The 17,241-nt window shown below is 39.6% G+C and overlaps 1 protein-coding gene across 8 annotated transcripts in view; it reads left to right on the top strand.

Moving 5' to 3' along the window:
* Window positions 1-1,260: 1,260 nt before the first annotated feature.
* Window positions 1,261-17,241, top strand: part of ndrg4 (NDRG family member 4) — a 142,165-nt gene continuing 126,184 nt past the window's right edge. For 4 of the 8 annotated variants that reach the window (XM_033635631.2, XM_033635633.2, XM_033635632.2 and 1 more), the window contains exons 1-2: window positions 1,298-1,425; window positions 4,973-5,046. In XM_033635631.2, the coding sequence (XP_033491522.1) occupies window positions 4,973-5,046 (74 nt within the window). In that variant the 5' untranslated portion in view covers window positions 1,298-1,425. Of the gene's footprint in view, window positions 1,426-4,972; window positions 5,047-17,241 lie in introns of all 8 variants that reach the window. The other 4 variants (XM_033635634.2, XM_078168276.1, XM_078168275.1 and 1 more) reach the window with 1 other exon arrangement.

Raw genomic sequence — 17,241 nt, forward strand, 5'->3', positions numbered from 1 at the left:
CTTTATTATTCCCATGAAGGGCAACTTATTTGAGCAGCTTGCACACGCACGCACGCATGCATGCACACACACACACACACACACACACACACACACACACACACAAAACAAACACATGTACCTAATGTATGTAATCTAGTGGTGGTGATACAGAACTGTAGGTAATTTTGGTCAGTGTTCAATGGTGAAAAACTAGCGTCCTAGAAACTGCGGTGCTGAAAGTGCAGCCTCCTTTACTGCTGGAATGTAATATAGGTTTGTGGACTGGCGTGTAGGTATGGTGGGCGAGTCATGTAGCTAGAGGGCAGGTAACATAGCCGCTTCATCTGCAGCTATACCTATTGGAAGTTGTGCAAATAACTCAGGCAAGCCATCATAGGGGCTAGGAATAAGGTGGATAAACTTGCCATATTATATTTTTTTTGTCATGTGTCACTGAAGTCAGTGATCTGTCAGAGTCACGTTGATGAGGGTTATCTGTGATCAGTGTTTCCATCATTTCATGCCCCAGTTGTGCAAACATGGTCAGTTCCTTTGACAGTAGCTTTGACCAGAAAACAAATCTCTTCTGGTTCCCTGCAGGCTGTTGTGTTGGTCTGCCTGTGCGTGTGTGTGTGTGGGTGTGAGGATGTCTGCGAGCTGATATGGAGTCATTTCTTGTCAGAACTGGATATTCAGAAGAGGCTGTTTTTTCAGATTTAAATTAGTGAATTCCCTTTTGTCGGCATGCTCTAAAAAGCATGAGTAATTTAAAATCTCACATTTGCCAACTCAGAGCTGCAGTGCCCTGCTTTCAAGAACAAGATGAACACACACACACACACACACACACACACAAGACAAACATCCACGAACATATACACACATCTCTCTTCCAGCCAGGCTGAACTCTTGTCCTTTTTCTTCCTGTCTCTTCTTCTCTATCAATCAATCAATCAATCAATCAATCAATCAATTTTATTTATAAAGCCCAATATCACATATCACAATTTGCCTCACAGGGCTTTACAGCATACGACATCCCTCTGTCCTTATGACCCTCGCAGCGGATAAGGAAAAACTCCCCCAAAAAACCCCTTTAACGGGGAAAAAAAAAAAAAAAAAAAAAATTGTTGTCAAGCTTTTTCTTACGTCTTCTCCCTTTGTCACTTCTTTCCTCGCCTCACTTTTCTGTGCTGTGATCTTCAGTGTGCTGCATCATTGGTGAAGCCACGTGCCCTCTGTTTATCATCAGCAAGGGGAGGGAGAGAGTGAGAGAGAGGGAGGAAGACTGCGTCTCTCTCATTTTGTTTAGTGCACCCACAGACACACACGCTCAGCAACATACACTATTCCAATCCTTGGCAGCCTGAGGGACGCACACACGGACACAAAAAACAGCCAACCAGATTGTACCAGCAGGAAAAGATCTGAACTACACCAAAGGTAAAGTAGAGCTTTTTCAGTGTGGAGCATGCTTTTGTAAGACGGTATCTGTGAAGCAATCATCCTGAAGTGTTTCTGTACCAAATTTGAGGCTCTACAAAGCTTTGTGAAGCTGAATAATTTGACTGTGTGAAAGTCGGATTGAAGCCACTGTACACTGTAGCTGTTATGTGTTAAAGGACAACAGGAGGAGGATGGTAAAATGAGGACAAGAGTTTTGGCACGATGTATGTGAAATAGCTAATAGGTACTGCTTCTGAGTCTTTGTGCTCTGTACTTTACATCACCCCACTCCCCACTACACACACACACACACACACACACACACACACACACACACACACCTCCCATCGCCAGCCTCTGCATTGGAGTGAATAGCATGTCGACAGGTTGAATTTATTGTCCCCGCATGAGACAAAGTGTGCCATTTGCACCACAGCAGTGCCCATCTACACAACAAAAAAATATCAATGTGTTTGAGCTTAAAGGCATTGTATAATACTTGTATCTACAGTGAAATGATAAAGTTGTGTTGATGTGTTGAAGTTGCTGCTTCTAGAACAAGTCTTCGCACTTTCAGTAAACACAACAGACTGAAGTGTCAAGTGGCAAAGAACTGCAGAGAGCAGTGCGTGCCAAAGAAAATGTTTAGTTTGCTGCAGACTGAATTGAGTGAATGATGAACCTACAGTAGTCATAAAAGTTGATTAAATTTGGTGCAGGCTTGTTTTAGCCGTGCCCCGATTCTGCCCTGCATTTGCTGAGTGCTGCTGGCAACACCTGAAGACTGAGGCTGTAATGCATGATGGCATAATGGTAAAAATAAAGCAGTTATGTGTAAATGGAAAAGTAAATTTCATAAGACTCACAAATATATTTTTTGAAAGGACCTGGTTGGGTCAGACCATGACTAGACTATTATCGCAAAGATTAGCATGTAGTAAAGTAAATCTTTTATTGTATCCCACTTAAAACCTTTGTAATAACAACTCAGTCAATGTCCCATTTTTCTTTGGTCCACTTACTAAATTTCTCTGTAGGATCCAGAACTCCTTATTGTTTCCTTGCAGGAAGTGTTTTCACATTCTGTTTTAAAGCCATAAAACTCAATGGCTGTTTTCTTCCCACTAGCTACTGTGCTGCTCCTTCAGCACATGAAACAGCCACTGAAGTCGAGGCTGTCTTCCCTTTGGGACCGGGTCTGTTTCTCAGCTCAGGGTTTATAAATAGATTTACAAAGAGCAAAACACTCCTGCTTCATGAACTACACCTCATCACTGTTCCACTTAGCCAATATTTGGAGAAAGGATTTTCAATTTTTGTATAGCAGCAGCTCACTATTAAGCAGAATATTCCACAAGTATGAGCGTGCAAGTCAAAGTCAATTAAAATCAGTTTTTGCTTTTACATGTACATATATATACACATTTATATATATATACATATATATATGGTCTTCAGTGACAGCGCCTGTTATATTATTAAAACAACAACTCAACTCCACTGATGAGAATAACATACAGGGTAGACCATTAAAGTTACAGAACTACTGGTGCTGTCAGTTTTCACAAGGCCTCCAGGAAGTGCACCAGGCCCTGAAGCCAGTTTTTGTGGTGGCCAAACAATGGTACTGCAATTTCGAGGGTCCGTCACGAGATGCCCTTCAGCCCAAAAATACTTTTTCCCATTTATTTACACGAGGCAAAAGAGACATCTGTAAATCAGTGGGAACATTTTTTCTTTGAGTGTCACAACCCCTGTGAAATGACTTGTTTCACTAGCAGGATTTGATCCATTCAATCCGATAACATTTGGAAAGTCTAGAAAGAGCTACAAGATTAAATCTTTTGATACCCAAGTTAGTGGAGAGCTATAAGTGGATTTTAGCTGTTCAGCTGGCGTAAGTTAGCTGCTCAGTTGCACTTGGCAGAGCTCAGCCGCTGTAAGTTTCTGGTACGTTTGCTCTTTGGGCTGCACAGTGTGGAAGTAGTGCTGATAATCCCCAGATCATCTGGTTAATTTTATATGTAGCAGTTGAAGCATTTTAGCTTCCACTGAGCAACTCTCCTAGGAATGACAGGGGCCCCACATTAAAAGCTGTCTCCAGTTCTCCGAATACATCCTTGGTTTTGAGAATCTGGTCATTTACCATTATTGGACCCATGAAAGAGATAGCAGAGACTAGTTAAAGTCCCCCACTTATAATGCAAGATGAACATAGTAAGTGATTCAGCAAGTGTTGAAATAACATGAACAAAAGTTAAGTAGGAATCTGGGCTAACTTTAGCAAGGTAGGCTAACTAGATAGTTAGCTAGATTTCATGTTCTAAATAGAGTGCCCCTCCTTAAACTCAGAAATTAGTTATATTAGTTAAATTCCATAGGTTCTTTAACAATGGAACCAGTGCGATGCTAACTTCTGCATTCTACAGAAAAATGTCATCCCTGGAGCACTCTATGGAATACAAACTAAACAACATGACTGGTTTTCCTGGCTGTTAAAAGATGTTAAGAGACAGCAGTCACTAACAGTTGATAACCAATGGTATGTAGGCTGGGATATTTCAATTTTCAGTTTGACTTTAAGGGTAAAGAGGCAAATAGGCCAAGTGAGTTTTTTGAGTGCTTTTAATGATTCATAGAGTTGCTGATTAATACACCTACTTGTGAGTCATTGATGTCGAAGTTCCTAAGGTTTCCTTTCAGAAAAGCCTTGGTGTGTTTTGTCTGTTTTTCTTGTTTTTTCTGTTTGGACTACTCTTCTTCCTCCTTGGAGTCCTCAAAGCATCCCCCCGCACACCCTTCCACCCACTGGCATTTTCAACAATGAAGGTTTGCACTGCAAGCAAGCCAGTGAAAAAGCAGTGTTGTTATTAGCATGTTTTGCATGCTGAAATATTTCATCTTTGCTAGATGTTTCTGTTGGATCTCTGCTCTAATTAGCTAGTTTCCTCATGCCTACTGGGAACAGTGACTACAGTATTAATGTCTGTACAGTCTGTGTTGTTGCACTTCTTCCTGGACACTTTTAGAGGCTGATAAGACCCAGTTAATGCAGCTTTGTTATTTGTGCAGCCATCTTGCAGATAATTTCTCATAACACTCTGTTTGGAGTGTGCCTCTAAAAAACTTTTGTTTGGAGAGCCATGTAGACCTTACACTTTGCCCTACCCCTCTATCCCAACAAGAGTTAGGGTGGCCTAATCAGAGGGTTAAGGGTAAAGTGGTGGGGGAAAGGGTGTATTAGGAATGGGGCTTCAAATAGTGTCAATCACTTGATAACAAAACAGTTGTCCTCTATTAATTGCTAAAATTAAAATTAAAATGTTTAAACATTTCTCTCCCTTGTCTTTATGAACATTTCTACAGGATCCTATTGATCTCTTTCTCCTATAGGCTACCTAATGATACCTTCTGTCTGCCCTATGTAGTTTAATGCAGAGTCTCCTCTTATATTTCTGTGAATCTTATTACTGCCTTTGCACCTGCAATGCACCAACACCAGTACAGTAGATCTTGTCTCTTGTATTTTTATACCCACTGCTAGATGGGGCCTGGATTGTTTTGGAACTTCCCTCCCAAGACTGGCTGCACGGTTCCACAGAGCCTCCTGCAGACCATGTACGTAGGATCATGAAGCCTACCTACATAATGTACCATACCGTGCCACACAGTTCTTTCCTTTATCCAGCCTGTGTGGGTTTATCTATGGCATTTCCGTCCATCCGTTCCATTCTGTCAGTCAGTCAGTCCAGTTTTTCACTTATTCATTCTGCAGCAGCAGGCAAAAAAGAGTCCACAGGTCCAATGAGAATTCATCATCTCCAGTAGTTTTTAAACACACATGCAAGGGGACGAGTAGTCCATCTGTCATCTGACAAATATATATTTAGAAATCATTTTTAAACCATAACATGCGGGACTGATACTGGGAATTAGGCTGGGAGTAAAGCCAGACTCTGAAACTTAAAATTCCCCAAACAACATTTGGTGCCAGCCTATTCCAGGTGACACACTGTGTCAGTGAGATTACTCCAGCATGAGTGGATTGCTCGTCCCTTTCAGCCTTGAGTGTTTTTATTTACACCACAAAGCTTTGCCAAACCTCTTGACCTTATTGTCTCACATTCAGTTTCAGTTCAATTCACATTTTGAATTTAAAAGTTACAGTTAAAAATAATAAGTAGCACTTCTGTTTAATGTTGTGTCACTATGCTAATACCACTGTTTCAAAGTACAAAAAAAAGTACAGAAAAAAGGCAATAACTGTATTATACCATGTCAACATTTTGCTTTTTTCCTCTCAAAAATCAGACTTTTAAATGCTTTTTGTGATTACATTAAAAGCCAATTCCTGTCAATCACATCAAGCTAAGAGAAAAACAAAACAAGACCCCTTACCCAGTTTTATTATGTAAAATGCTGATTTTACACAATCACATACTTGTATGTGCTTGCTACAAATGATAACTTATTTGAGCCATAAACTCAAAAAAGAGTAGTTTGATAAAAGTTGAAAAAGTAGTTTTGGAACATATGACAACCTGTGATCACAGGACCAAAGTCCCATATTTGATGTAATGAAAACTCAGCCATCTCCATGACAACTGCACCAACTTCATCCACGGATATGACATGCTGTTGAAAGCTCTGAAAACTCATATGGGGACTTACGTTGTCAATTTTTTCAGGGAGTTTTGTTCAAAATATTCCCATTACATAAGCACTCTTATTGCTTATGTTGGTAATAGCCCACAGGTTCTCATCCCAAGGAACACATGACACATGTCAAATGCAGGAGAGACAACCCAGTGTCTCTTTAGCCAACAGCTAATAGCTATCAGGCCATACTTTTGAGAAAAAAATAACCAGGGCCCGTATTCACAAAGATTCTCAGAGTCCTCTCAGAGAGCTCCTAACTTAGCCTAAAAATTCCTAGCAAGGAATTTTAGCTTAAGAGTGATTCAGGAAGTTTCTGAGAGCAACTCTGAGCAAGGAGGGGACAGAAACTTTTATCTTAGTGAGGAGGTGTAGTTGACCCCGTTGCTAGGTATGACGCAGTCTTCTAAAAGCTGTGATTGGTTGTTACAAAAAGGAAAAAAGAAAAAAAAAGTAATGAATGGACAGTGAAATCAACCGATCATAGAACTTAGACTGTATTAAGAAATGTGTAATCATGAAAATAATTTTATGTCATGATGATAAAACTCAGCAAAATTAAATTAATTGTTACACAGCTTCAAAATGTTTGAACGTACCTCATTCACATGCCGATTATTATATTGATTTGCTTATTGTTATGTTTACTCGCCATGCTGGTAATTTTACTACTTAATCTATTTGATATTAATGGTGGACACAGACTTAGCTGTCAGCAATTACTGTGATTGCTGGCCTCCTTGTAAAAAGTAGTTTGATTTGGCAGAATGACCAAAACAACAAACGAAATGGAGAAAAAAGAATGAGAAAGCCGAACTGGACAGAAGAGCAGTGCTTGCTGTTGGCGCAGCTCGTGGAGGAGAACAAAGGAGTTTTAAGAGGGAAATTCAGTCCCGGGATCACGGCACAAGGGAAGAGGCAGACTTGGGAGCGCATTGCCCTACAAATCAATGCGTCGTTCCATCTCCTTTTACGCACAAGCGATGAGTGTGAGAAGCGCTGGTACGTGCTGCAATCCAAAGCAGGCGTTATTGCGTTACTACGCTGGGTGGGAAAAGTAAGCTCATCCCTGATGAGGTCAACCACAAACATTATCCCTGCACGATCAAGCTGGTAGCGTCTTCAATCATTCAGTCATTCAATATACGGAGAATATCTCTCCTTCCTCTCTGTCTTTCCGTCATCTTCTCTGTTTAAAACACTTTTAGGCTTCTTAAAATTCCTCCTCCCTCCTCTTAACAGTTTTTCACCTTAGGAGATCGCTTAAGGCCTAAGATGCTTTGTGAATAACTTTTATCTTACCAAGGGAAAATTCTAAGATTTTTCTTAGAATGACGTCACTAAGAGCTACTTTTAGTCTTAGGATTCTTTGTGAATACGGGCCCTGGTCTCACTTCGAAGTTGTCTAATACCAGCGCTTGGTCAGTGACTTCCACCATAAGACACTGATGAAAAAGCTGTTATTTCATGTCGGCATGATACGCAGCTGTTGCAGTTATCCTGTAACAGCGCACTGCGGCATCAGGGAGAAACATGGTGGGACAACAATGTAAGTTACGGGGGCAAAAGTCCAAGTAGTGTGGGTGGTAGGGGTGGTGGATGGATCAAACAACCAAAAACTTCCACCCAGGAGGCTGGTGTTCACTTCCCGTAAGATTGCAAAGCCAATCTCTGTTATTTTTTCCTAAACCCAACCATATGCGTGTGTTAGCTAAATATAACAATGTGCATTTGTTACTGAAGGAGAAAAAAAACTATTTGCAGTGTTGTACCAGTGTAGTGCATTTATTTTGAAAGAGACTGTATGTCAACTGCACATTTCCTGTCAAAAAATATGTGCATTTTAAAAACAGGCTGAAGTTGACATGGTGTCCCAGAATGTCAACAACCAACGCACCCAGGCATATCTTGACATGGAAAGTCCATGACCAAATGCTGTTATGTGACGAGGTCAGAGTGAGAATGTGTTGGAAAAAGCACACCATTACTAGATTATCTTCATATTAAATGTGCTCCCTGTTCAACCATGCTGGTTTGTTTTGGGTTGTTCTTGTACAGATGAGCTTTTGTTAGACTTCAACATCAGACTTAATACCACATGATGTATTTTTTCCTTCAGATTTGATACAGGTTTGATGTACCAGTAAATGGATTCCTGTGATCTGCATTTTTGCACTTCAAATCCTCCATAAAATCTGCAGTCACATAAAACTGTATGCTAAAGGGTTGGTAAAACTGAACAAATTTACTGTCATGCTGGAATTGTTCTCTTATAATCTCAGGATATTCATGACAGCAAAGAACAGTTGAAAATGAGTTTGGGACAGTTTACGCATAGTTATATTTCTCTTGACACTAGCCTGGGGGCAGATGTCTTTTTTTCCATTTAGTACAAGGTTCAAAAAGGGGCTACACAGATTCAGATGTTTTGTTTTTGCAATTCATCAAGTACATGATAAAATTTGAGAGTTGGATTACCAATAACTATGCAGACACACCCATAATGACATATTAGTGAAAGTTCAGTGCCATGTTACCCTGAGGCCCCCCTGTCCAAGCATTGGCCCTGGAGACAATCCAGTGTCCAGATACACCAGTGCATTGGACTAAATCTCAACAGCAAAAAATACTTGATACAATTTGATTGGGTGATTAACGTGGTTAATATTACTGTAACCAGAGATAAATTGAGCATAACAGCATGTCCTGTCATTACACATACACATTGTTTTTCAGTGTGTGTGTTATCTCGTAGTTTCACCCATCACCTTTAAGAAGCCAGCCTGGATGCTGGCCATCCTCTGTGATTGTCTGAGTCAGTCTGGAAGGTCAGTCTGCATGCTTCACACATCTCTGCATGCGTATTGTTACTGAATGTCAGTGTGTATGTAATATAGTCCATCTTAAACTCAAGAACTGCAATAAAAAGTAGCATGGTGATAATGAATACATTGGTAAATGTTCCTGGACAGACTTTTTGTGTTTACATGATCACCACAGAAAAAACACACCCTTCATGATGATAATGTGTTCAGAGCCAGAGTGGATGTCATGATGTGTTAGAGTAAAGGGTGAATGCTGCTGCTGACCTATTGGTTATTGAATGTCTGCGCTGTTGGTCACTAATGGAGGATGTCTGTTAAAATGGAGGGTGGCACATCAGGGACAACAGTTTCAGATAATGCATGGGTACATGATTTGCATTTTGCCTTCAAGATGAGTTGTTTCTGAGTTGAGCTGTTATTCGTAGAAAAACTGCATGCACCTCACTCTCAGCAAAAAAGAAAGGCAAAAAGAGATTTGAAATGTTAATGAATCCATATTGGTACTGAAATAGAAATGTGATATTTTCTCAATAAGTGACTGTGCATTATAAAGTGGGTTTTCCGTACAGAACAAAAATAGCAGCCTGGCAAGGATCACAATCCATCAATCTAAAAATAATACATGTGGTGTGTTTTCGTATCACCTCCTAAAATTCCCCAGTGTCTGTGAGGTAGCAACAACCAGAGGAAAACTCAATCTGATGCTAGCAATAGCTACTGTGTCAATAAAATGACACGCAAATGTAATTTTTTTTAGAGTAAAAAGTGCAATGAATAGAATCAACTCGGCTAGAAAATAGATCTATTTTTAGTGCCCCAGTCCAGTAACAGTAAAGCTGAGCAGTAGCACAGTAGTGGTATCCAGCTGTTCAGATAGTTTGGATTTGATTTGCAGAGGTGTTGTGTTTTTTGCCTCTTCCCTGACACAATGGAGATGAAGGGAAAGAAACACAGGAGTGTCATCCAAGAGACCAGTGTTTGTGTCCCGTGTGAAACCAAAAGTCAGCACCGAGTAATTTTAATAACATAATGTCGTGTGTATGTGACATATGTTACCTGAGATAAGTCACATTAACAAACATATCAACCCATTCTCAAGTTGTCACATATTGCCCATCTGTCAGTGAACTTTCATGTTTACGTATAACGCTCTAGGTATCCTCCTGCTTCTAATGTTGACATTCCCAGAAGCCACTACCAATGCTGGGACGTCAGCAAAAGCACGTGGTTGGTTTAGGCAATAAAAGCATGTGGTTAGGTTAAGACAACAAAAGCACATGGTAAGGTTTAGGCAATAAAAGCATGTGGTTAGGTTAAGACAACAAAAGCACATGGTTAGTTTAGGCAATAAGAGCATGTGGTTAGGTTATGACAACAAAAGCACATGGTTAGGTTTAGGAAATAAAAGCATGTGGTTAGGTTTAGGCAATAAAAGCATGTGGTTAGGTTAAGACAACAAAAGCACATGGTTAGGTTTAGGCAAAAAAAAAGCATGTGGTGAGAGTTAGGGCAGCAAAAGCATGTGGTTAGGTCTGGGCAACAAAAGCACATGGTTAGTTTAGGTAAAAAAAAGCATGTGGTTAGGTTAAGACAACAAAAGCACATGGTAAGGTTTAGGCAATAAAAGCATGTGGTTAGGTTTAGGCAATAAAAGCACATGGTAAGGTTTAGGCAATAAAAGCATGTGATTAGGTTTGGGCAACAAAAGCACATGGTAAGGTTTAGGCAATAAAAGCACGTGGTTAGGTTTAGGCAATAAAAGCATGTGGTTAGGTTAAGACAACAAAAGCACATGGTTAGTTTAGGCAATAAAAGCACGTGGTTAGGTTTAGGCTATAAAAGCATGTGGTTAGGTTTAGGCAATAAAAGCACGTGGTTAGATTAAGACAACAAAAGCACATGGTAAGGTTTAGGCAATAAAAACATGTGGGTAGGTTTGGGCAACAAAAGCACATGGTTAGTTTAGACAATAAAAGCATGTGGTTAGGTTAAGACAACAAAAGCACATGGTAAGGTTTAGGCAATAAAAGCATGTGGTTAGGTTTAGGCAATAAAAGCATGTGGTTAGGTTTAGGCAAAAAAAAGCATGTGGTTAGGTTAAGACAACAAAAGCACATGGTAAGGTTTAGGCAATAAAAGCACGTGGTTAGGTTTAGGCAATAAAAGCATGTGGTTAGGTTAAGACAACAAAAGCACATGGTTAGTGCAGGCAATAAAAGCACGTGGTTAGGTTTAGGCAATAAAAGCATGTGGTTAGGTTAAGACAACAAAAGCACATGGTTAGTGTAGGCAATAAAAGCACGTGGTTAGGTTTAGGCAATAAAAGCATGTGGTTAGGTTAAGACAACAAAAGCACATGGTTAGTGTAGGCAATAAAAGCACGTGGTTAGGTTTAGGTAATAAAAGCATGTGGTTAGGTTAAGACAACAAAAGCACATGGCAAGGTTTAGGCAATAAAAGCATGTGGTTAGGTTTAGACAATAAAAGTATGTGGTTAGGTTAAGACAACAAAAGCACATGGTAAGGTTTAGGCAATAAAAACATGTGGTTAGGTTAAGACAGCAAAAGCACATGGTAAGGTTTAGGCAATAAAAGCACGTGGTTAGGTTTAGGCAATAAAAGCATGTGGTGAGGTTCAGACAACAAAAGCACATGGTTAGTTTAGGCAACAACAGCACATGGTTGGGTTTAGGCAATAAAAGCATGTGGTTAGATTTAGGCAAAAAAAGCATGTGGTGAGGGTTAGGGCAGCAAAAGCACATGGTCGGGTTTAGGCAATAAAAGCATGTGGTTAGGTTTAGGCAAAAAAAGCATGTGTTGAGGGTTAGGGCAGCAAAAGCATGTGGTTAGGTTTGGGCAACAAAAGCACATGTTTAGTTTAGGCAAAAAAAGCATGTGGTTAGGTTAAGACAACAAAAGCACATGGTAAGGTTTAGGCAATAAAAACATGTGGTTAGTCTTGCGCAACAAAAGCACATGGTTAGTTTAGGCAATAAAAGCATGTGGTTAGGTTAAGACAATAAAAGCACATGGTTAGTTCAGGCAAAACAAGCATGTGGTTAGGTTAAGACAACAAAAGCACATGGTTAGTTCAGGCAATAAAAACATGTGGTTAGGTTTGGGCAACAAAAGCACAAGACATAAGACAAATCTACAAAAGAAAATAGGAAATTATTAGTTTAACTTGATAGTTTTTTATTGGTAAATTATAGTTTCTTAAATAGTTTATGGAGAATAAATTTATAATTTGTTATAGATTGACACTGTTTAACAAAACCAGAAAACCATGAAGGAGATGGATTTGCCTTATTTAGGGCATGTATGGAAAATAGCACCATTTTTGTTCAAATGTGAGTTCTTTGAATACGGGCGTATTTCCAGGTGGCAGTCGAGCCCCTCCACCCCAAGTGCAACTGCACTGCCTGCACTGTCTATATTTACGCCCCTGGTCCCTATCGCTTTGTAGGGACTTTCCAGCTCCTAAAGTTACATTGTTACCGTCCATTCCAATGGGCATAACTTTTCTAGGATATACTATTATTTTAAATAGTAATGAAATATATAATACAAAATATGTGTGGAATGTGCTTGAAAGTGCCACTTTATTCAGTGATATGAGTTAACAGTTCATGAAAAATAAACACACTCATGCTTTATGTGGAAAAATAGTCTGTTAAGATTATTGTCATTTATACTATTTCTGCATTCCAATTCTCTGTCCAATGCAATGGACAGAACAAATAACACATAAATAAAGTATCCTAATCAATCCACCATAACAGCATTTGTTTTTGTGTGTTTGGAACATAATTGGGAATTGGTTAAGCCAAACTACAATCTTTCTCACACTTAACCAGGTGGTTTTCTTGCCTCAACCCAACAATCTAGTTTTGGTGCAACAGCAACTGTTTCACAATGCTAACCATGTGTTTTAAACTGTGAACATTAATGGTCATATACAAGTTATTCTCTGTTGTCCACCCATAGGAACATTAATTTAGGAAACGCTTCTGTGGGTGGTATAAGAGGGTAGCAACATACGTCCCATGTGGTTGCATGGGTTGGAGGACTTGTTGAATGAGAAATATCTCCTTTGGCTTGATACCTCTATGTAGTTAAGTTTTAAAAAAGTATGTCAGTATGTCTTTCTGTAATTTTGGTTAAGAGACCCTTTAATTTCTCTTTCTTTCTTTCTTTCTTTTTCATTTCATTATATCTCTTTTTATTTTTTATAGGATATCGCCAAATTCGCTCACTGGGGAATGATATCCCTTTATCCCTCTACATGATTTGGCTTTACACCTCCAGTCCCAGTCAGAAATAACATACCCAGCCACTGCTGTTGGGGTTCTGGGTTATGACCTGTTTTCAGTGGACATTGTAATAAAGTCATGTCAAGAAAGCAACTGCAGATTGCTCAGGAAACCATTTATCGCCTCAGCATGCTGCACTGAGCTTTGCTTTTTGACATCTGGCTCTCCATTTGTTTCAGGAAGGAGTTCGGCAAACACTCCCTTATCCCCTCAGCACACTGCTGGTAGCCACACACTGTCTGCCCGTCTGCTCTGCTGGCATCGCCCCTGCAGCCCCATGGGCAAACCATAGAAACACATCCACTAGGATGGTCATTTGGTTGCATTATGCAGTGCGGCTGGTGAACGATTCAACTGTGCCATTCAGCTTGAGCCAAATAAATATATGTCATGATGTGTCAGTGTTGGTTAATACAGCTTGTGCCTGTATTAACCAACGACCAACCATAGCTGCAGATACCAGTGCCTCTCTGAAAAGTTCAGAGTTTTTAACTAGAAGCCATTGATGCGGCCGCACCAAAAATTTGGAGCACTCTGGACTCTCCTTAATGGAAACAACTGAAAAAGATGCTGGTGCACACATAAAACTGCTAAAAGGCCAATCCTAAGGCCATGAGAGGTCCTTGTTTGCATGATTCTGTTTAAACTGATCTAAAATAAGAACCATAATTGCTATAACATTCATTCCTTTTGCAGCAGAGAGCTTCTATCTTCCCCATCATCGAGTCATGACCTTACATTACCTTACCTTATGTGCCCTGCAAACGTGGTAGGATGCTGTGATGACGCTGGGATATTCCTGTATACCCCTTGTTGTTGAAGGAAAAAAAACTCAATTTGCTGTGTTTTACAAAACACAGTACACTTATTTTAAAAGAGACTATATGCAAACTGTACATTTCCTGTAAAAACAGAAGTGAATTTTGAAAACAGATAATGCGTGTAACAAGCTGAAGTTGACATGGCGTCCCAGGAAGTCAACAAACAATGCACCCAGGGTAGCTTGCACATGATATCTAGACGTGGATAGTCCATGACCAAACGTTGATATGTGACAAGGTTGGAGTGAGAATGTGTTTTGCAGAAGGGGGCTGTCATGTTAAAACAGGAAAGGGTCTTTCCTAAACTGCTGACACAGAATTGAAAATACATTTTTGTCTAAAATATATTATGTAACATTCAGGCGAATTGCATTCAGTGGTCTCATTAACAGCATTGCCACTCCAATCTGGTGGAAACGTGAGCTGGTTCACTAGATAGCACCAAGGTTCCAGGACTGAACAGAACTAGTTCAAGAGTCAGAGGTAATTTGGCGTAAAGGGGTAATAATGACCATTATTCCTCCTTCACCACCATTAGTTGGCGCCACGTCTTCTCCTGTAATCCACCAAATTAGATATGTCTATGTTTGCTGTATGGTAAAGCATGACTTATGACATGAATTAGAGATGTGGTAACAGTTTGATATTACAATTTAGGTCAGGGGTTTACACTATGGTGGAGATAACATTTACAGAGGAGGTGGCTATAAGCATTGTCTTGGCTTTTATTTTGCGAGTACTCAGGATTGCACAGGCAAGTATTAGTACAAGTTGTCTTATCAAACTTTACTCACTGCCTATAAATTTGCTGAGCAAAGTCCAAACTGTGAACACATCCCTGTGTGGAGCATGGTGATGATTAAATGTGTGCTCTGATTTTCCTAATCTAAAAAGAAACAAAAAAAAAAGTGAAAATGACCACCTGAGTACCACTGGCCTCTTCTCCATGGTCCCATTAAGGTGGAATTAATGAGGCAAATAAATATATGCAAACCCAGACATCAGTGGGCTTCTCTTTAATCACACCTGGTCGCTCACACCTCAGGCAGTGCCAGCTCTTCATCCCACTAACACATTCCTTCAAGCTGGGAACATATTTTAGGTTATACATCAGAGCAGGATTTCGTTAAATTATGCATGAAATTATTCTTGGCATTAAAGTTGACATCATTGGTGGTGCTTATAAAGTATCCAGACACTCAACTCAATATCTAACTAACTTATTTTTTTACATTGAGTTGTTTTTAAATGTGCTTTATAAATAAATTTGAGTTGAATTGAGTTGAGTACATTGTATTTTCACTCCTAGATTAATATAAAACAGTGAGGGTTATAACTGAAATCAATATCACAATATTTTTTACAGCATCCAAATTTATCACAAATGTTAATGTATGCAAAATAACAAAAAGTATATTCCATCAGAGTGACGCTCATTGCAATTAACTGTGCCTCACTATCATGTATTTCATATAATATAAAAATATGTTAAATAAAAACCTGAAAGGTCCAGTGTGTGGGATTTAGGGGGCAGAAATTAAATATAACAATCAGGATATTTAGTAATCGGACAGAAGAGGTAAGCACAGATTAGCAGCTGCTAGAATGCCAAACAGTTCTCTTTTTTTTTAACCAGTTTACAGTTCCAGGTCCATTTGGTCCTCCAGGTCCTGTAAAATGAGAAGTTTGGGACCCAGCTGCCATGTTGGACACAGTCGAGCCGAAACAAAATACCACATTTTACAGCTAAGTATATGTCTCTGAAAACTTCAGGTAGATATAGGCAATGCAGTAACAGAACCTTGATTAATATTTTATCAGCGCTGCCTAGTTTGACTGCAGCAAAAAAAAAAAAAAAAATACGAAGCAGCCGCCTCTCTCAAGTTTTATCACACCTCCAGCTCTCTTTACAAAACTCTGACGTCATATATTAAAACACTATTTTCCTGATGGCTTTCTGTTATATGTAACTGCAGTTGCATTATTATGCTGACGTGGTGGCACTATTGTAATCAGCACAGTGTACTGGGAAAGAAAAGAGCTTTCTGATTTAGACCTAGAGCCTAGAGCCAAACCATGATGTTTAGTTTCTAAACCTAACCATGTATTTTGTTGATGTCCTGGTGGTTGTGGCATCTCAGAACATCAACAAAAGAACAGGAGGATACTTTTAGTGAATAATATGTAGACGTGAAAGTCCACTGACAAAGCGGCGATATGGGACAACTTGGGATGAGAACATGTTAGATGTTCAGTATTTCAGTATTTTTGGTCATTCCCTCAGAAAATCCAGGAAATACAGAGCCACACACAGTGAGTGGCTCATAAGTGATAAATTAGAGGGATTACATTTGTATGAATTTTGTAGACATTGGAAAAATCCTGCATGGTATAAGCTCAAGCACTAATTGGTGGCTTTTTGGGAGGCTTATCATACTCAAAAAGTCATGAAACTTTGCACATATACCACATCTGCCGAAAAATTTGATATTTTAAGGGTCTCGTGCTCCGGTGCAAAAAAATGGCTCAGAATCAAAATTTCAATGACGCAGCCCCCAAAGCTGATTTGCAACAGGAAATGTCATGTCTTAGACTTTAATGTACATCTCCTACAAGGTTGACCAGATCGACCTCAAACTTAATCAAAAAATTCATAAGTCCTTGATGATGCTATATTCTGGAAACTGATTTTTTTTTTCCGAAGGGCGTGGCCATGGCCTGGAGGCGAATTTCAATGTTTCGCCATGACGATAAACGTTGTTTTAACTTGACACCACAGGCGCACCGTTACCGTCTTTCCAAAACTGCACAGATATGATAACAGTTCAGCCTTGAACACATCTACAGAGGAATTTTGAATCACCTTCACAGCGCCGCCTGTTGGCTACAGAAAATTACTATTTCATTCTTTGATGTCCCTCTTCTAGCAGGTTAATCAGACTCACCTCAAATTTGCCGATAAAAAGTCCTAAGACCTTGATAATACTCAAAAATGAAGCTCTTGAGTTTTCATCAAACGTTGTCACTGCGGCAAAGCCTTATTTGCCAAAAACTTCATACAGTACATTGCTTGTAATTCTGATTGATGCTCACTTCAGCACGACCCTGATCTAGAAGCCACTCCCATCCTTCATGATGAGCATCTTTCCCTGGGTCCTGCTAACCACTCCTCCTTCGACATCAACTCATCTGTTAGTC

The sequence above is a fragment of the Epinephelus lanceolatus genome, chromosome 5 (assembly GCF_041903045.1).
Source record: "Epinephelus lanceolatus isolate andai-2023 chromosome 5, ASM4190304v1, whole genome shotgun sequence".
Taxonomy (NCBI): Eukaryota; Metazoa; Chordata; class Actinopteri; order Perciformes; family Serranidae; genus Epinephelus; species Epinephelus lanceolatus.